A 21,544-nucleotide genomic window follows, 5' to 3' on the forward strand; every position below is an offset into this window, starting at 1 on the left:
TATAGGGGTTCTTTTGCAAAAACAATCTCCGTTTCTATTTATTATTCTAAATCATGCTCTTTTTTTTACTGTGCACTTCAGGGAATCAAACAGTTTGTTAATTCATTTTAAGAATGGCTTTTCTGTTTTTGCAAATTAACTCTTAATTAAATATACATGAGAGGTAATATTTCGATTTATTTTATACAATGGTATCAATTTCAAAATGTTTCTCGAGTTTTGATATGGCTTTATTTTACTGATTTCAACTAAATGTATGGGTTTGGGGGTTAAACCCATTGAGCGTTGAGGGATGTGCCAAGTTTGTGGCATTGAGGTCTTACTCTGCACTGGAGGGACAGACTTCAATCCTACCTTTTGCTAGTGTACGAATTAGGGGTGTAACAGTTCTGGAATAAAAACGTCCACGTGTTGTATGTCTACTACTCGCACGTGCAAAACAGAAATTCTAGAGTGGGAGTTTTACCCGAAAAGTTTTGGCAGAGCACCTTGTCAGCTGTAGCATGCTGTAGCCTTGTCAGTTTCCCCGTTTTTTACAGCGAAAATGGACAACAATTGGTGTCAAACTGTATGCCGACATTGTTCAACTGAAGTCAGGTATGTCTGTTAATAAACATGTAATTTACGACGGCATCACCCAGATGTGTCGATTAGTGGAACGAGACACCAACAGACTGGAAGGCGAGTCCTACTCCCCACAGCGTTCAGGCAGCCTCTCACTGCAGATTCAGACCATGCCAAAGCAATAACTAATGCTATAAGAGTGTTTATCGCTGCAGATATGCAACTTTACTTAGAATACAGAATTTAACCATATGGTCAAAGCACTTGAGCCCCACTACAATGTGCCTTCACATGTGCATTTTACTCAGTCTGCTGTGCCAGCTCTGTAGAAACGAGCGCAAGCTGCAGTTGTTCAGGAATTATCAATAGGTCAGAGTCTTACGATGGAGCATTACTGACATTTGTGTTATTTAATTATTCTTATTGACAATGTGCCAGTATTTGAGTGCCTTAACTGATATAGTATGAATTATGGCCAGTGAGCCCCTGTTGAATGTTTACATTTTTCAAAATAAATGACAAATGTTATTTTCTACATTTTTTTTGTTTTCCCTACTGTACCAAACTGTGACCCAAAACCGAGGTGCATACCAAACCGTGAAGTTTGGTTACCATTATACCCCTGGTGCTAATGTGTATAGTAACCAAATTACATGCGCACAACGTCCTAGACCAGCTTTGCAGTTGCACATCACTGTGATGATGACAGGATTTCCAGCTGAAAGGTCCACCTGAAAGTACAGGGATAAAAATAATGTTAGTTACTCTCCTCACATCAGGTGATTTTCAGTTTTATATGCAAAACATTTATTGTGATGGAAGGTAGATAGAAATGTAACACAGAGCTGCTGATACAGCTTCAGTTTTTTCAGATTTCAGATTCACTTAAAAATCTAAATCACACGACAATGAAGCTCAGGTTACAGTAACACACAGTTATAAACCTACCTCTGCCCAGACACAAGCCTCTTACTTGGGATGGCTCTTGGTAGTGATTTAATGTGTTCAGTTCGTTTGGGTTATCCAGCGGAGTCTTCTCAGGCTCAGATAATGACGGTGGTCTGGATAGGTTCAGCGACAAAGCTTGTCCTCGGGCGGCAGCTGAGGGAAACACGTGAAGAAAACTGTTAAATTCGTGTCTTCCTTCTGCTGGTATATGAGATTAAGTGTATAATGATCTCCTTCAGGATCAAAAAATATGTTCAGCTAACACAAAAACAGCGGGTTAAGCGGGTTAAGTCCTTCACCTAGGGAATTTAATGTTCAACGTTGATTAAAGCAGCAATGTTGTTAACCTGTCCGTTGGGTGTTTTTCATATGCTACAAGACATATTCAGGAACAAAATAAGCAGTAAACGCCATGGCTGAGCATTTCTGCTCTGAAACTGCAGCGTACCAATGACAGTCTCAAAAACACAGATTCAGACAGGCATGTTTCATTTGTCGCATATCTACTCCTGTCAACTTGCAGGGCGGAGCCTTCCATATCATTAGCATAATGCTACAGCAAAATGAGGGGTATCAGAGGTGAGGTCTGGTGTAGCTAAGTATCGTTATTTTGCAAGCTAAGTTTCACAATTTTCAAACCGAGACGTGTTATGTTTTTGGTTGCAAATATGCAAAAGGAGAAATGGTGAGCCTTCATGTATTACCAAAATATCTGAAAATGGATGAAGAAATGGATGCAGTTTATTTGGAAAAATTGGAAAAAAAATTTGAATATCCTAGATGAAGTTTATACTCTTTTCAGTTTAAAATTCCCTATTTATTGATATATATTCCTACTTCTATTACTGCTGTGCAATATCCACCGCTCATAATAATCTTAGTAAGCTACACTTAACTTGACAGTTGCACTATTACTTACTACTTGTATTATTACATTGTATTATTATACCGTACATATTTATCATCAACCGGTAAATCCACTTTTTACTTTACACTTATTTTAATTTTATACTTATATCCACTGTGTACTTAATTTATCTTACCTGTATTATAGTGTATTATATTCTGATTTGCTTAGTACTTCTATCCCTGTGTGCACTGACGTGCTGTAACAAAAGAGTTTCCCCTCAGGAATCAATAAAGTTTTTCTGATTCTGATTTGAAGTTACAGAGAAACCTTGGGTTTGCAGTAGCCATTTTTCTGTACTCTTTGGAAAATGTTACTCAAAAACAGATGGGTTTTGCCACAAAGCCAACGCTGTTCCATCCATTTATCCTGGGGACACAGCGAATATGAGCCAACATGTTGGTCAACCAGTAAGTTTATTTTTCTTGTGTTTTATCCGTTAACTGTGGCCAAGAAATCTGCCGTTTGCAAGATAATGTTAGCCAACGTTAGCATGTCAAATTAAATGTTGGTTCATGTCAAATGCTGACAGGCAGGACTATTTTATATGGCTTGGGGATGTTGACGAAGAAAGTTAGGGCAAACGTTTCGTTATTCAAAACATTTTGACAGATAGCTAAGCTGCTGAATTAGATGATGGCTATATTCATAATGATAATTCTGACAGAAAACTTCACGACTTTGGGGTTGTTCACGAAGAAAGCATGTCATGATAAAGGTCATCCTCATAAGCTGCTAGTAAAGCGTTAGCAAGATAATGTTATAGTAAATTCAAGTTCATATTCATGATCTGTGGTCAAGAAGTAGCAACATTAGCACATTTTGAAAAGACAACCATGAATAACAGCTAATTACATATCATATGACATGGATATGAGGTTGCTTGTTTTGAATTTTTTTTTCCAATGGGGAATTCTACAGCATATCTTCATCTATCAAGAGCACTGCTGCTTCGTGGTCAAACACCAGAGATGGGCTGTCAGTGTGAGCCACTGGAGAAGGCAAAGACGACAGTGGCCACACAGAGTTGACTTTAAAGCACAGATGAAGTGAAGGTGTATCACCAGTGTGTTTCATTAATGTATTATAAGTTCTAGTCTTGTTTATCCAATAAATTTGTACTAAATGTATACAATGTGTAACGTTATAGCTATCCAAGTCAAGTGTTTGGAATCAACACAGACATGCCAGTAGACTTTGAATGGTTCACTTCAACCTGTTAGAGAACCCGTGCCTCTGAAAAGAAGTTGCGTCGAGCTATTGATAGATGACAATAAAGATTCGGAAGACCCACTACAAGATCCTCGTGACACTTCGTACCACCCCAGCATCTCTACCTTGGGTGACTCAACCATTGTGAGGTAATCCTTGCCAATTTCATACATTTAGTTTGCCTGTGCAGCAACTTTTTACTTTTTACATTTTCTATTCGTTTTCTATTGGTTCATTTTAATATAATAATCTCTACCAGGCCTACTATTACACTTGCTCTCTGCACTATTTAACTGCATTTGTTGTACTTTACCGTATACGATACATCATCGATTTCATATTCACCACAAATTTATACTGTATGTTTATTATGTGAAGCCTTGCACTGTATGTATCTATTAGCCTATTCTTAGGTGTAGAACTGCATTTAGTGGTCCTAGTATTGCCCCCTCCAGTACTCTGGGCTATGACAATGAAGATGAACGTAATCTAATCTAATCTCACATTTTTTCTGTCCACAGCCCTGTGACAGTGGTACAAGATGTTGCCAAGTATACTGTCTATGAGGACTGTCTATTAAGCCTGTTTCATGACTGCCCAACATGTGGATGGACTTGTGAGGTACAGACGTATGTCCAGGGAACCTTTCTGTCTGTTTCACAGAAATGTCCTTTCTGCAAGTTCACTCGTCAGTGGAACAGTCAGCCGATCATTGGTAGCACCCAAGCAGGCAACCGGCATCTATCTATCTGCAGCTGTCAATTTCACTGGCTCATTATTCAGACAGTTCAACAAGGTAAAACATTTACAATTCAAAAAATTATATATGGCATTGTGTGTGTAATTTATGATGTTTCATGTCAAATACAATGTACTCATCAAGACTTCTATTGTATTATTAGGCTCTGTCAGCACTCAAGGTACAGACCATAGCTGAGAATACATACTTTCAACATGCCAGATCATACATGGATCCATGTGTTCCATGTGAGTAAGGGTGTCACACTGGGAGGTGACATGCGATCCGACAGCTCGGGGCACAGCGCTATGGTTCTTACTCAGTAATGGACCTCCACACTGGAAACATCATAAAAGTTAAGCTGGTGCAGGTGAGGTTATGCTTCAGTTCCCAAACATTTCTAGTCTGACCACAGCTAACACTTCTCTTGAAATGAAATGTAGTTGCCTGATCAGACTACCGATAATTAATTAATGGTAGCCTGAAAATCTAAGACACAAGCTCTCAAATCAATATGGGCACACATTTTATGCCCCAGAGCAACAAAGTCAGCATCAATGTGAACATGGAGAAAGAGGGCCTGATTAGGAGCCTTTTTTTTCTGGAGGCGTCTGGGGTGACGATAAAGGTTATAGTCACTGACAGGCACCCACAAATACAGAAGTATTTGAGAGAGCACAAGCCAGAAGTCAGGCATTTTTATGACGTGTGGCACGTTGCAAAAGGTGTATCAAAAAGGAATATTGTTGTAAGTCCTATTATTTTGAACTTTCTACTAGGTAGCCCCAAATATCTCACTTCCAGTTGCTCTACCTCTCTATTCAGGTGTTTCTAGCAAGTTGGTGGCTCTGGCCAAGGAATGGGAGTGCGACAAGGTGAAGAAGTGGCAGCAGAGTGTCATCAACCATCTTTACTGGTCTTCCACCTCATCTGGTGAAGAAGCTGTTACTAAATGGGCATCAGTTTCCAGTCATGTGCAGAGCATCCAAAGCCAAAACAACGCCCTCTTCCTAGAGTGCCAGCACCCTGTACCACCTGAGAAGCACTCCCAACAAGTGGTTGAATCCTGGCATGTTGAAAAAAGTATTCTATTTTTTTTTTATTTACAAGAAAATGGTATTGGTTGAACATAAATTAAGCCTATATATTAGATCAGACCTGGGCATTGTACGGCCCCCGGGCCACATACGGCCCTTTGGTTGACTCTGACCGGCCCGCGTAAGGTTAATTGGAAATTACAAAATAAAAATGTTTTCTCATTTTACCTCATGCATGGACTAAAAATGCATTGCATTTATTTTGAAGTTGTTTTTATTCACTACGTAATTACGCACACGTATATCAAGACGCCGCACACGATTAGATCCTTGTCACAAGCAAGTGACAAGACGACTTTAGCCCTCAAAAATGTCCGGTTCTGCTAAAAAAAGAAAGGTAGGTGCCGAATGCAGGCATTTCGACAAAAATTGGACTGCTAAGTACTTATTTATTCAAGTACTTATTTATTTATTTAAGTCAGAGGTAAAGCCGTGTGTTTAGTTTGCGGGGAGCAGATCGCTGTGTTTAAGGACTATAACTTGAGCCGGCATTACGAGACAAAACACGCGGAGAAATACAAAAACTTGACTGATGCCGAAAGGGCGCGGACATCGGAAGCTTTGCTAGCTAAGCTGCAAAAGCAGCAAGGCCTTTTTTACCAAGCTTCACCCATCCAGGGATGCCGCAACCAAGACCAGTTTTCTGATATCCCACAAAATCGCTAAAAACAGTAAGCCATTCTCGGAGGGGGAATTTGTCAAAGAGTGTTTGGTGGACTCTGCAGCACTAATATGCCCTGACAAAAAAGGCGCATTTGAACAAGTCCCGCTGTCCAGGCGAACCGTGACGAGAAGGATCGAGGAAATTGCGGGAAATTTGGAGCTTCAGCTGCAACGCAAAGTGGCAAGTTTTGACTTCTTCTCCTTGGCTTTGGACGAGAGCTGTGATGTCCGCGACACAGACCAGCTACTCATATTTGTCCATGGGATAACGGACTTCAAGATTACGGAGGAGCTGGCAGCAATGCGGTCGATGAAAGGGACGACGACAGGGAGCGATCTGTTTACGGAGGTAAATGCGTGCATAGACACCCTGGGGTTGAAGTGGGACAGACTGGCAGGTGTCACAACGGACGGTTGTCCAAATCTTACAGGGAAAAATGTCGGACTTTTGAAACATATGCAAGATAAAGTGACTGAAATTGACGCAGATCAGAAGTTGGTATTTTTGCATTGTATTATACACCAACATGTGTTGTGCAAGTCAGTGCTAAAAATTAACCATGTTATTGATGTTGTTAGTAAAATAGTAAACTTCATCAGGGCACGGGCATTGAATCACAGACAGTTTGTCGCACTTTTAGAGGAGCATGAGTCTGAGCATAGTGACATCGGCTACCACACAGCTGTCAGATGGCTCAGCCTGGGCAAAGTGCTAAAAAGAGTTTGGGACCTGAAAGCCGAGATTCGAGAGTTCTGTGAGAAGAAAGGCAAAGACATCCCAGAGCTCTCAGATGAGGACTGGATAGCAGATTTTGCATTTGCTGTCGATGTGACTGCACTGATGAATGAACTGAACACCAAACTGCAAGGAAAGGGCCTCTTCGTTCATGAAATGCACAGCCTGGTGAAGGCTTTCATGAGAAAGCTGCAGTTTCTTTCAAGCCAACTAGAGAGCAACACTCTCACTCACATGCAAACCCTGAAAGAAGTCACACCATCAGCTGATCACCTCTGCAGGTACTCATCCATGTTAGGAGCATTGCATGGTGAGTTTTCAAGGCGATTTGAAGATCTCAGAACAATCGAGGATGAAATGTGCATGATTTCCTCTCCCTTTACCTGCAGCATGGATAACGCACCCAGTGATGTTCAGCTGGAGCTCATTGACCTGCAGTCTGATGCAGTACTGGCAGAGCACTTTAAGTCAGGATCTCTGCTGGATTTCTACTCTTCTCTTAAGGAGGAGGACTTTCCAAACATGAGGAGACATGCTCAGAAGATGTTGGTTCTCTTTGGCTCTACCTACATATGTGAACAAACATTCTCAATGATGAAGTTTACAAAACTCACTGATGATCATCTGTCAGCTGTGCTTCGCATCTCCACCTCAAACATTCAACCTGACTTTGATGCACTCGTTAAAGCCCAGCAGAGACTAGATTTCTCTCACTGAACAAGAAAAAAGAACTTAAAAACACCAAATTAGGTGGTTAGACTACAAATGTAGGCATGTAAAGGCACCAATTAGCAGTGAACTGGGACACTTTCTTTGGAAGCCTTTTTCTCAAAATCACAGTTCAGTGATGTTCAATGACAGTAACTTTAATATGATGTTTAATCGTAGAAAAGGTTTCAGTCATAGTCATCTGGACACTGTTTTCAGAATCAAGACTTTAATATGATGTGTTTTGCTTATGTTTGGAGCACAAAGACAATATTGTGATGTCCTTAGAATGCTAAGAACCTATTTCCAACAGTATTTGAAACTCAGAATGTATTTTGGAGTGAATGTGACTGAAAATGTTCACTAATATGTCACAAATGGTAAAAAAAAAAAAAAAAAAAGTTCATATTTTGTTTGCCATTAGTTTGGGAAATTTGATTGAATAAAGGAATTTTTTGTAAGGCAACCTCACTTTTTCATTGCTTAATTATAACATATAGCCTACTCATACCAGCTTGTCAAAACAACGCTATTTACTGCTTTTTATAAAGAAATACAATTAATATTATGCGGAATTGAGTTCAGCCTTTTGGCCCGGCCCTCTGCAATATTTTCTGTTTCTCATGTGGCCCCATGGAAAAAATAATTGCCCACCCCTGTATTAGATGGTAAATGGACTGTACTTATATAGCGCCTTTCTAGTCTTTTCTGACTACTCAAAGCGCTTCAACTAAATATCACATTCACCCCATTTGCACACATTCATACACTGATGGCAGGTGCCATTAGTTCAAAGAAAGTAAATCATTCACACACACACACCGAAGGCACAGCCCTCGGGAGCAATTTGGGGTTCAGTGTCTTGCCCAAGGACACTTTGACATGACATGACTTTCCGCTTGGTGGACGATCCGCTCTACCACTAAGTCAAAGTCGCCCCAAGATATTATACCTATACCATACTAAAAGGTTGAACTGTACTTACACTAGAACCTCTACAAAATTATATATATATATATATATATATATATGTAAATTTTGTCTATGGCATATTAGCTTAATGCCATAGGCTTATTAGCGTAAGTTCCCCCCCACCCGTCGAAGCTTCTAATATTTGCAGGTAATTCTCACTGAAGCTTCAAATCCCCAAAAATGGTATTCGTGACAGCCCTATTTTAATGTGGCTTTTAAAGGCGATTAATGAATACCCATTATTGCATCACTGATGACTGGTCAGAGATAAAAATAAATCTAAAACCAGATGTTATTCATCTGTTCAGTGCTATACTATACATACAAAACAGAACCGCATGGAGTTTACATGAAAGAGCCACATTCCATGAAGACAATCTCCGACAGGCTGCCAGAGTCAAGCAGCAGCAAAGAAAGGCGAGAGTCCACCAGAACGGCTCCTCACATCAATGCCCACACTGCAAGAAAGTTTGTGGTTCCAGAATTGGCCACTTCAGCCATTTGAAGACCCACAATGAGGACCCCCCCAGGAGGACCATCATACTTTGAGTGATCACAGATGATAATGACGATGATGATGATGACTATACATGTTGATAAAAATAGCCACAGATTACAGAATTTGACATTTTTCATTTTGGCTCCTTCATAGGCAGATTTAAAGGCTGCTGTCCTGCTACAAATGGCTGTTCATTTTATGTGTTGAAAGTACTTACATTTGCAGTAATAATATTTTTTCATTAATTATTAATCAAATTACTATGGGTGTGTCAATGGAGCTTTAAAGCATATTGTGAAAATGTAATTGACATTACATTGACATACATTAAACCACTAAGGCTGGAATTATGCTTCTCTGGGCATCACGTAGAGAGACATACACAGGGTTCGTGATATGTTTGTGCAGCAGTTTCTTTTGTACTTGTATGTAGTAGATTTACATTTGTTTTTATCTCCAATTTGGACCCACCTCCTGAGACGAGTTGAATCAGCCAATAAGCTTGCTTGAAGTGCAGGTACACTCAACACATTTCAGTTCAGATTTTAGAGGTGCGCGCGTTGGCTCCTCTGCGAGCATCTGCGACCTACGGTTACCCAAGACACCCTTCTCTGCGTAGGTTAGCAGAGATGTTTACGCGTATCTTTGGAGAAGCATAATTCCAGTTTAAGCTGTGTCACTAACCTTCCAATTCATACTTGTTGCCAGTAGAGATAGTCTTAAATCACAAATCATTAAATGCTCCTTTAAAACAAAGCAAAAAGTGGATAATGTTAACTGTATTAGTTTCCTATGCAAATTGAGCCACCCTATTGTTGTTTACTGTTTCAAGAAAAACAAATATGAACCAGCATAAGACACAAAAATCTCATCACTAATCAATTCAAGAAACAATTGAGAAGAACAAGTCTAAATGGCTTGTTATATATGATTTGTGCAGCACATAACTACAGTACTGGCCTACTGAAGACCTGAACAAATCCAGCATAAAACACACTTTCACAGAGGTTCTAGGTTACTTATGTCAATAATCTTGGCTTTATGTTAATAAGCAGGCATGTTGTTATTGGGGCTTACTGCCAACTGGATCATAGAAATGAGTTTTCAACTGCCTTGTTCAAACCGGTCAAACAAACAATCTAAATGATTTCCTCCTCTTTCTGCTGAAGCTGCTGCATTTGGAGCAAACACACACAAAATCACGGATTTCTCTGCAACACTCTGCCCATTACTAAATTAGTACAGTATCCCTCTCCTCTTCTCTCCTCATCTAATAAAACAGTGAGTGAGCAGCCAGTCACAAAGGCTTGGAATACTTTTGTAGGAAAGCAGGGCAGCTGTGGCTCAGGATATTAAACGGGTTGTCCACTGATCACAGGGTTGGTTGTTCAATCCCAATGGTTGCCTCGCTGCCATCTGAGTGTGAGCGTGAATAAGCGGCAAAAACCTTATAAACTGCTTTGGATGAAAGCACTATATAAATGTAGCCATTTACCATTTTTAAAAGCATCTTTCCATCAGTTCCCAGAGAACAGGGTAATACCAATCTTCCAGATAAATCTCACGTAGAATGAGATCAGCATATCCCATTGAGCAACTGTTTAACAGTACCAACATTTAGAGTGCAACTCAACAAAATGCATCAAGACAGTGAGAACTATTCCATTTACATCATTTTAGATGGTTAAGAAAGGGGGACTTATACAAGTCTGAGATCAAAAATACTGTATTCAGTCAGGAGAAGTGTTGTTTTTATATCACTGACAAGTATTTCAAAAGAAAGGTAGCAGCAGCTTTTTTTTTTAAATACATCCAAAAGTTTACTTGACTGTTTTCCATTTGCATATTGATTAGCTGTGACTGATTCTATAGCTCTCAATTGTCAAGATCATTGCTGCTCATCAAATACACTAACTTTTAGTGTATCCAATAGACTCTATTAAGTAAAAGGGTCACTGCAAGAATTTTAACAAGAACAAGTATGGCTTCATGGTTTAAGTCCTACCACTGCAAAGTTAGTGAATTTGCTTGCAGGGGCAATGTAAATCTTGACAAGTGTTTCGCGTCAAGTTCAACTAGGGCTGGGTAACAAATTCCAATACTTGTATGGCACCGACCAAATTGCTTCGATACCATCAAGTATCAAAATATTTCTTGTCATTCGGTGCCAAATTAAGATACCTAAGGAGTAAATCTCATCAGCATCAGTGCGCCAATAAGCATGCAGCATGCTTGTACCAAGATCTAGTAATGCTGGCGATTGGCTCTCTAATGTTACACGTTGGAGAGTCATGCAGGAAAAACACGACATGGATCACTGTTTTTTTTGTTTTTTTTCTGCCAACTGCTTATCTGCACAGATAACTAAGTGATCTTTGTGCTGCTTGTTAGCTAGCCAGTGCAGCTAACCTGTATCTGCTCGTCGGTGAGTCCGTTCACCACATCATCCACATCATCCACTGGGATGAAAGCCCCAGCACAACCTCTCCCCGCCTCCACGGGTATGGATAACCTGGAGTCAAGGCAGAGAATGTTTCTGATGGAAAAAGATGGTGTTGCTTAACGTTGCAGACTGACTGATAATGGAGAGAAATACTCCTGAACTTGACACGGTGGATTGTTGTCAGACCCGGGCTGTCTTCTCATCAGCACAAAGTAAAAGGTCTCACTCTGCCACTATTTCCCAGTACCACAAACGTCACTCACACAGTCAGTCCCTTCTTCCTCTTTGGATTAAGCAGACTAGATGCTACAATGGCGTATTGCTGCCATACTGTTATTAATGTTCCTTTTGACATATATTCATATTTTATAGAATCCAATATTATACAGATATTTCTTCATTTTCTTAAATTTAGTCCAGTTATCCAGTTTCCAGATTGAGTAAAGTGCGCAGTGTAAAAAGCTGTGTTTCTCCAGCTGCTCACAGGTCTTTGAACAGCTTCCTCCTTTTGGAGTGAGTAATTCTACCGTAATGTGTAATGTAATTTTCTTTTGATTAAATGGATTTTATGAAGTTGGTATCAAAAAAAAATAAAGTTCAGTATCAAAGTCAAGGTACCTATATCTAAAAAAATTTAATGATACCCAGCCCTAAGTTCAACTTTGGTGAACTTTGATCTGTGAATTTGCGCTGTTGAACAATAGCAAGCAGTCTTCACAATCTAATGTAAGTTATTAACTATGTTACACCATCCAATTTTATTTAATCTCCTTTGTCAGAGTATAAACTGCTCCACAAGGGAGACATGGTTTACAGACAGACATGTCAGGAGTCGATGGTACAAATACGTTTCAACGTATTTGTATAGGGAACTCTACGTCTTTCGACATATTTGCATCATTAACGACCACTTTCTGGTGTGACCAGGCCTTAAAAGTTTGTTTAAAGTGCTTGACTATAGGTTGAGAACTATAGTGAAGCACTTTAAAGGAATATCAAGAGATATATCAGTAGCTAGGTTTCCATTTAAACGTAGTGCAAACTTCAACCAAATTTCAAGAAAATTGGCAAAAGAAAATGGAAATTAATGCATGTTTCCATCCACTACCGTTATATGATTATTACGATGTTACAGTAACCCACTCAAATCTAATGTGCTGCTATTTTTCGTCTCTTCAGTTAAGCAGAGGCTTCAGTGGATGTTAAAGTCACATGCTTCATGTACATCATGATTTTAATTAATTAACCAGTAGCTAGCTTTATCTGCCTTAGACAGTGAGTGGACTACGTACTGGGTGGCCAGCAGACTCGCCCTGGGGGTATTATAGTTTAATCTTTGATCTTATTACTTTCCCTCAGCTTTTCATTAATCAGCAGGAGACTTAAGAGGATTTTACTTTCACTAAAATCACAACATATAACATCTGAAGTACCAAGTGAGCAAATAGTCATGGGTCACAAAACATCATTAATATCAGTGACTGTTTAACACAAAGTAAATGCAGACAACACAGTTTGCAGATAATCAATGGACTAATCAGTCCTGGACAGATGTGGCCACTGTCTATCAGGATCTAAACTGACACTATGAAAATCCCCTTCACTGTTGTTAAACCTGAGGATCAGATGAACTCCAATATAACAGCAAGCCCCTGCAGACAATAACAGAAGAAAAGCTGACTAAGCAATAGCCTCTGGACCTGCTTTCTGTGAGTACAAACAAGTAAATTCCAAATCCATTAGCTAGGTTTTGGCTTTGCTTGATCAATCAATTCACAGAATGTTATCTTGAGAATTGTGCAAATGATATCGATCATTCATTGACCACTGGTCAGCCCCCAGAAGTAATTAATTTAAGCCTGATCTTGAAGACTAACAATAAAACAAATCAAATATCAGTGGGGGTGTCACTTTCAGGATTACATTTCAATTCAGGACAGTTGCCAGTACCACCAAAGCCACAGCTCACACCATAAAACCCACAGACAAATGCAGAGTCATCTCTTCAAGAAAGGGAATGCTCCACCAGTGAGTCAGTCAGATCACTAGCATAGTCAACTGTCCAGGGGCCTGTGGCTGGGTTTCAGGGGCAACAGCTTAGGGGGAAAATCATTTATGTTTCTGGATACAAGCAACTGGGCCCACATATGTAACTGTCTGGTAGTCTAGAAGGTAGGGCTCAGATATAGACTGAAGTGAAACATTACCATTAGCAAATGGTTGATTGGTGAACCTGTAGTGCTAACCAAATGACCAATCAGCGCCTGATCACTATCAGCCAATGCAAGGTCATCAGTAATGTACCACACACAAGTTTGAAGTGGAAACATTTTTACTTTCTTTGTCTTTTGGAATGTTGCTAATTGTTAAATCAAAATCTGCATGTTTTAGACTAAACATTTCAATGCAACTGCATGTTTGTATTTGCATTTTTTTCTCAAGTGAAGTTGGCAGGTGTCACAACCCAGCTCTTAGACTGCAACAAAAATGGGACACACAGGGATAAACAAAATTAAAGTAATTTACTTATAACAAAATAATCAAAAGACGAAAAACAATAGATGGGAGGAATCTGTAAAGTCAGTATTGTAGGGAGTGGATGAGTTAAAATGTGCTGCATGAATGTTGTGCTGTAAAACCAAAGACGCAAAAGATGTGTTGTGAAGAGATCTGCCAAAGGACTGGCTGCTGCTCTGGTTTATATGTATGGGGCACACCGGGCCCAGGTGTCTCCCATGCCGCTGATTATGCTCCCAATTAAAGTCTGCAGCCCTGAAGACAAGAGAGCAAGCAACAGCAGTGAACAAAGCAGAGGGGCTATCACACAGGCATAACAGGGTAGACCAGTCAACAGTATACTCTTCAAGCTTTTCAGCTTTATGTGCACCTGTGAGGGATAAGAAATGTGGGCGCTCATAGAGAATCTTGTAAAAGTTTCCACAAGAATACTTACATACCTTTATCAATACCATTCAGAGACCCCACAACAATATCCAAAGAACTGCAGGCCTCACTTGCCTCAGTTAAGGTCAGTCTTCATGACTCCACCATAAGAAAGAGACTGGGCAAAATGGCCTGCATGGCAGAGTTCCAAGACGAAAACCACTGCTGAGCAAAAAGAACATTAAGGCTCGTCTCATTTTTGCCAGAAAACATCTTGATGATCCCCAAGAATTTTGGGAAAATACTCTGTGGACTGACGAGACAAAAGTTTAACTTTTTGGAAGGTGTGTGTCCCATTACATCTGGCGTAAAAGTAACACCGTATTTCAGAAAAAGAACATCATACCAACAGTAAAATATGGTGGTGGTAGTGTGATGGTCTGGGGCTTATATTGGAGTCATGAACACTGACCTTAACTGAGGCAAGTGAGGCCTGCAGTTCTTTAGATGTTGTTGTGGGGTTTCTGAATGGCTGAAGAAGAACAAAATGAAGACTTTGGAGTGGCCTAGTCAAAGTCCTGACCTGAGTCCTATTGGGATGCTGTGGCATGACCTTAGAAAGGCAGTTCATGCTCAAAAACCCTCTAATGTGGCTGAATTACAACAATTCTGCAAAGATGAGTGGGCCAAAATTTCTCCACAGCGCTGTAAAAGACTCATTGCAAGTTATCGCAAACGCTTGATTGCAGTTGTTGCTGCTAAGGGTGGCCCAACCAGTTATTAAGGTTTAGGGGGCAATCACTTTTTCACACAGGGCCATGTAGGCTTGGATTTTGTTTTCTCTTAATAATAACAACCTTCATTTAAAAACTGCATTTTGTGTTTAATTGTGTTATCTTTGACTAATATTTAAATTTGTTTGATGATTTGAAACATTTAAGTGTGTCAAACAGGCAAAAAAAAAGAAATCAGGAAGGGGGCAAATACTTTTTCACACCACTGTATGTCTCCATGGCCTCCCGTTCGGGTCGAGACAGGTTGTAGAGGTGGCTCGATGGGACAGAGGCTCCGGGAAGGAGATCGATGGCGCAGTCATAGGGGCGATGTGATGGGAGAGACAGAGCCAAGGCTTTGCTGAAAACCTCTCGTAGGTCGTGGTATTCTTTCGGGATCGAGGTTAGGTCCGGAGGTGCTGGTTTGGGTGTCTTGACCTCAGAGGGAGACCGGGCAGACTGGAGGCAGGTGGAGAGGCAGTGAGGGTTATATGTTGATGCAGCCAGGGATAACCCAGAACTAGGGGTGTCCGAGGAGCCGACATGAGCTGGAAGTGGAGGTCTTCGCAGTGATGGCCGGACAGAACCATGGATACCGGGACGGTGCAATGGGTTATCTGGGCTAGGGGTCGGCCATCCATCGCCTCCACCTTCCGTGGCCACTGCAAAGCCTCCGTGGGTATGCCTGCCTGTCGGGCTAGCTCCATGTCCAGGAAGTTGTCTTCAGTCCCCGAGTCAACCAGGGCTAGCAGAGGAAGGGATCCGCCTGGGAGGTGAAGAGTAGCCCGGACTTGTAGTCAAGGTGGTTCTGTTGTGGGAGGAGCCTGGTATTTAAACTGTGGAGATTGATGGATGATTGGAGACAGGTGTGCCAGGTGTGCCAGCAGGCGGGAAACCATGGAGCCAGACCAAGAGACATACACACAAATACACACACACACACACACACACACACATCCAAAGACGAGTCGGCCACATACAAGACACACCAGGAAAGGAGAATACAACAGAGAACACAGGGCTGCAGAGGATAAGGTGGCACACTACCACAATTATGGCTTTAAACCCAATGCTAATAGTTAATGAGGCAATCTGTAAACTACGTTGGATGAAGGTGGCAGCATCTGGAGGCAACACCTCTAATCTACACACACAGTGAGCATTCGTTTTGTTAGTAAGGGGAAGATATAAAGATCAAAGTAAGTGCTCTACAGATATTAAGTGTCATCGACAAATATCTTTTCTTGTAAAATGTCCAGCGTAATTGCTTGTCACAAGTTTATTAAGTTTAAGATTTCCTCACAGTGGCATCCCTACCACAGTGGTGCCCCAGCAAGTGTTCCCTGCAGAATCTCCACGCCCATACCCCATTACAGAACAAACACAGCCTAGAAACACACACACACACACACACAGAGAAGAATGTGTGTGTGTAACATGAGGGACCACCAGCTGTTGCAGCGACCGATATGGGGAACGCCCAAAATACTTTAAATACCTATCATCAAAATCTAGCATGCACTCTCTCTCTCTCTCTCTCTCTCTCTCTCTCTCTCTCTCTCATACACTTACATACCTAAGATCAACATGGCCAGGCTCTTTACACTCCATGATTTCTTTCAAGATGCCTTCCTGCCGCTTATAGGGGTTAAGCTAATAATGACAATGAAATCAGACTCATCCAACAAGTCATCAACACATTCTTTAACAGAACAGAAACTCAGTGGGTTATCATTTCCCATCCCAGTCATTTCTTTACCAAACACCATCCAGCTTACTAAATGCTTGTAGGACAAAAGTGTTAAAAATATAACTAACATCCTACTACAGTATGTGACACATGAGATGAACAGATGAGAAAGCCTGCTGACAAGGGTTTACTTGGCATCTGGTTTCAAAAGCATTTACACGCCTCTCCCCTTTTTTTGTTCTCACTCATTTCCAGTTCTCACGCAGTTGAAAGCCATCTACTTAACCTACAGTGTGCCCAACATTTGACACCTATAAATCATAACACCCATCTTTGCTGCATACATGCCCAGCAGTCTTACTTTTATGATTCATAAAATGGGCTGGAAATTGTTGTTTCAGCTGCAGAGCATCACTTTTCAATGACCAGCTGCAGCTGAAGTGGCCTTTGACCCATTCCTCTGTGTGTGTCTGAGAGGTTTAATGTCCGGACGGTAACGTAATCACTTCCTGTATGCCACCTAATGAGAATAATCACCCCACAGTTTGATTTCAAAAGCTCTGGATGCAGAAATGGCAACAGTCCTGCAATATTGTTTTGGATTTTGAGGCAGAAAACCCCTGGTTATATGGAGCCCCGAAACTGAGAAAATGTTGTAGAAGGTTATCAGACAAGTCAAAAATATAACTGAATAGATAAATAAATAATACTGTTAGTTAAATAATTACAATGGAGTGTATAAAGAAACATAAAGCTTTATACTATTCCTTTCAACCTCCTATTTTAGTCTTCTATTTATCTTTATAAGAATTTTCTATTTTTTGGTCTTGGCACACATTTAATTAATCTATTTCCCTGTTTTTCCCCAAGCAACATTTCCTATTTCACTCTTCACATTTTTCACATTTCAAAATTGATTGACAAAGGAGGAAAAAGTAAAGTTTTATTTCTTTTTCCATTCCATTTTAATTATTAAACTAACAGTATCATTTATTGGTGTATTCAGTTGTATTTTTGACCTTTTTTAATGCTCATTTTGTCAATTTTGGGGCTGCCCACAATTTAATTCATGTGGCAAAGTTGAAAAGGGGAGAAACAAATATCTTCATTAGAAACATGAAACCAACGGATGTGGATGAAATTGTTTCATTTGGTAACTCTAAATTGGACTGAAATCTGTGAATGATGTCATTTTTCTACATACTACAGTCTCTGATAATCCCATAACCATGCACACTTTCATTCATCCCCCACAGTTAAGTGTGGGTAATGTGATATCATGCTTCTGGAACAGACCCTTAGCAAGCAGATGGCCAGCTATTTAAAACTGTCTGAATACTGGGACCCCAAGAAAAAAGAATATTGAGGTTCAAAGTTGGGCTGTACAACCACAAGAGTCATTACAAAGGTTGTATATGAAATGTGCTTTCAAAACATTTGAATATATATGTAAAGAAACCTTCTTCTCCACAGCACTGACTGCTTTACAATAAGACCAGGAGAATACTTGGATGTTTGGAAGGAAAATTATATTTGAAGAGGCTTTGATTTTGATCAGTTTCTAAGCTGTTTCCCATTTTGCAAAGATAAAATCCAACAGCTGTCATCGACGAGGGGAACCAGCTGCCTCAACTCATGAACTAAACCAACTGGCAACCTCCAGGGCTGAAAATGAAGCCAACCCGGTACTGCAGTTCATCTAATGGCCACTTGAAGCTGGATCCAAAATGGAGTCAATCCCCATAGACCCCAATGTTAAAAGGCCCAACTTTACAGCAAAAATAAACATGTTTACAGCCTGGTACAAAAAACGGTTTTGGTCTCTATAGTTCATTTCCCCTTTCATGAAAACTGTGAGGGGGGTGAATTTTTTTTATAACCCGCCCATTTAAATTATATTAATTAATAATAATTAATTAACAATTATGGGTGTGGCCGCTTTGAGTGACAGGTGGGGGATGCCGATGCCGTCACTGCTAACGGTCTGCTGTCTGCTAGCCACCTGTCACCTCAGCTCAGCGAGTCACCGAACTTGACCTCTCAGCTGTGTTTGTGCCTTTTCATGAAACTATCTGAAGAATAATATTGCTTGCTGTGCGGTTAATTGTACGAACAGACCATCCAAGAAGTCTGTGCTGCAGTTTTTTCGGTGAGTGAAATTCTAGTATTTTATTTATATGTTAGTAATAATTAGCAGGTATCGGCACCTGCGCTCACCATACACGGTTTATTAGCTAATTAGCCAGTTAATGAATTAGCCTTGGGTTAGCCTTAGCACAAGACACCCAGCTGTGCTAACTTAACAGGAGCATATGTTAGCCACATTTATTAAACCGGCATGCACCAAAGGGAGGGGAGCTGCTTCGGACACTAATTAGAATAAGTGGCTTCATCTGTGCTTGATGAGGACTGGAGGGACGGACTACGAAGTGTTGAAAGGGAGAGAGTTGAGGTCGGTAGGCTACGCTGTTCTGGGGAGCAGCCAAGCCAAGCAGAGCACTCGTTGCTTTGGTCAGGTGCCGTTAGCATGCCAGTTACAGCTGCCGGCGGTGAAGACAGGTAGCTGGGCTGTAGGGCAAGGTTCTTGAGTTAGATTACTAGTATTAGGACGTGTGAGGGCCCTGCTTAGTCTACTTGTGTGTGTGCTTTGTCAGTAACTGACATGTTGTCTTTTGAGGTGCCAGAGAGCTGACTGCAGTATCCAACCAGATCTGGAGCACCAGGGCCCAGTGCTCTACAGGATATAAAAGTCCCAGCTTCCAGCATGGCTCGCTCTCTTCCCTGTCAGCGCCTGCACCCTATTGCTTTGCTTAGCATTTTGTTTTTCTTTTACTCCACACCTTATCGTACACTATCAACACACATTCACATGAACACTACTGATTTCACTGACTATACACCTCATGTCCAAATTTACAGTTCAGTTAATTTTCTTCTTAATAAAGTAAATTAGTGTAATAGATGCTTCAGGTAATGAAAAATATAAAGTTAACTATAAGGGGTGGCTCAGTTTTTCATGTTTACAATACTATTATGTCACATCTGTAGGAGAAAATGGAACAGGGGAGCAACACTTCAAAACACTTACACACAACACTTACAGCTGACAGTCTAACATTTTATGTTGTTGTTGTCCTTTGAAGACAGACAATGTAAAATCAGCTGTCTAAAGTAGCCAAGACTGGTACTTACAGTTTATGCTGTGTGTAGCAGGCGTGGTGGAGGCATCACAGGCCATGACCTTAACAAGGACTGAAAGAAATAAACATCTTGTAACAAATATAAAAGTGCCTTTCTTTCTCAACAGTCATATCTCGCACAGCGCTGTCTGTAGCAGTACACAAATCAAAATCAGAATAACAGTGTGGGGAATTACAATCTATCTGTAAGCCGTTATGCACCGACGCATCGCACTGAGAATCGCACTGCAGATTTTATTTCTTTTTATAATTCCTTAACAGGCTAAACAAAAAGCAGCAAAAATAATGACTATGCAATCACATGCAGGTAACAACGTTAGCTTATTAACGTTAACTTATTAAAAGTAACGTTATAATAAAGTGACATCAAAATAAATGACTCGCAACTAAAGTTATGTGAAAATCTAAATTCAGCTTATTGAGTTGCCTAAAACTGTTCGTTAAACATTACACTAATTCACGGTAACACTGGCCACATTTTCTGCAATACTCGACAAAATGTAGTGTTGCAAATTTATATATTTAAAAAAGTACTAAAAAGTAGTATAATCTCAATAACAGATAAATCATTATTTCAAGTTTTGTTGTATAGTTTCAGATTAACTTACCTCACTAGTAAACTGGGACGACGTAGGTACCATCCATAGACCGTCAACCGCATACCACAGGGTTTTAGCCGGCTAGCAACGCAGAGTAGCATATAGCCTAGCTTCTTAGCCTTAGCTAGTTTAGTAACTTCGCGCTAGGCGGGCGTGTTTCAGCAACCAGGAACCTCAACTCCACCTGCCCACTGACCCACTGCTAAGATGGCAACGGCCGGCGCCGCCCACTGTGAGCTTAAAAACGGCTCTTCAGAAACCTATGGGTGACGTGACGGACACTACGTTCATGTTTTATATATTCGAACTAAACTCCATCTTCCTTTTTTAGCCATTTCAACAAAATCATGAACACACCCCAGACTGAAGGCTTGCTGACTTCAGATTCAGCTGGCTTATACACTGCAGGCTCATTAGGTGCAACACACAGACTGAGGGGGATCCTCTGAAAGCCAAGCCTCACCTAGTCTCTGAACAGCTGAAATCATAGCACATGACTGTCTTTAAACACACACTCCCTCTATGACAGAAGCATTTCATCTGTTCTTTGCAAAATCTAGGGAGAGGCTAAACCTGCTATGACGCTTTGCCTTGAAATGTATAAGGGTGATAAAGCTGTTTCATTCCTCCTCATATTTCACCACAAGCAGTATAAACAAACATTGTCCATAATAATCACCGATCAATGACAAAAAATAAGGCATTAAATAAGCAGCTGTGTATGTCCAGTAGAATGCTAGCAGGTGAACAAGGCATTTGACTTTTGGCTCACACACATTCCTACATCAGCTGACAAAAGCATGTGTGCATGGTGTGTGTGTGTGTGACCTGAAGGCAAGTGCTCACCATAGTCCACAGCTACTGTATATCCATTGTAGTGAGCAGTCTAGTCTGTGTGTTTGTGTGTATGT

The 21,544-nt window shown here is 40.6% G+C and overlaps 1 protein-coding gene across 8 annotated transcripts in view; it reads right to left on the reverse strand.

Moving 5' to 3' along the window:
• Nucleotides 1-21,544, reverse strand: part of LOC122882669 (plexin-B1-like) — a 116,476-nt gene that overhangs the window by 94,189 nt on the left and 743 nt on the right. For 2 of the 8 annotated variants that reach the window (XM_044210306.1, XM_044210297.1), the window contains exons 2-4: nt 20,027-20,086; nt 1,513-1,665; nt 1,218-1,295 (exon numbers count right to left, since the gene is read on the reverse strand). The exons of 2 other annotated variants lie outside the window; for them this stretch is intronic. In XM_044210306.1, coding sequence (XP_044066241.1) covers nt 1,218-1,295; nt 1,513-1,665; nt 20,027-20,072 — 277 coding nt within the window. In that variant the 5' untranslated portion in view covers nt 20,073-20,086. Of the gene's footprint in view, nt 1-1,217; nt 1,296-1,512; nt 1,666-20,026; nt 20,087-20,642; nt 21,137-21,544 lie in introns of those variants that run through there. 4 more of the 8 variants (XM_044210301.1, XM_044210299.1, XM_044210298.1 and 1 more) reach the window with 3 other exon arrangements.

The sequence above is a fragment of the Siniperca chuatsi genome, linkage group LG10, assembly GCF_020085105.1.
Source record: "Siniperca chuatsi isolate FFG_IHB_CAS linkage group LG10, ASM2008510v1, whole genome shotgun sequence".
In the NCBI taxonomy this organism is placed as follows: domain Eukaryota; kingdom Metazoa; phylum Chordata; class Actinopteri; order Centrarchiformes; family Sinipercidae; genus Siniperca; species Siniperca chuatsi.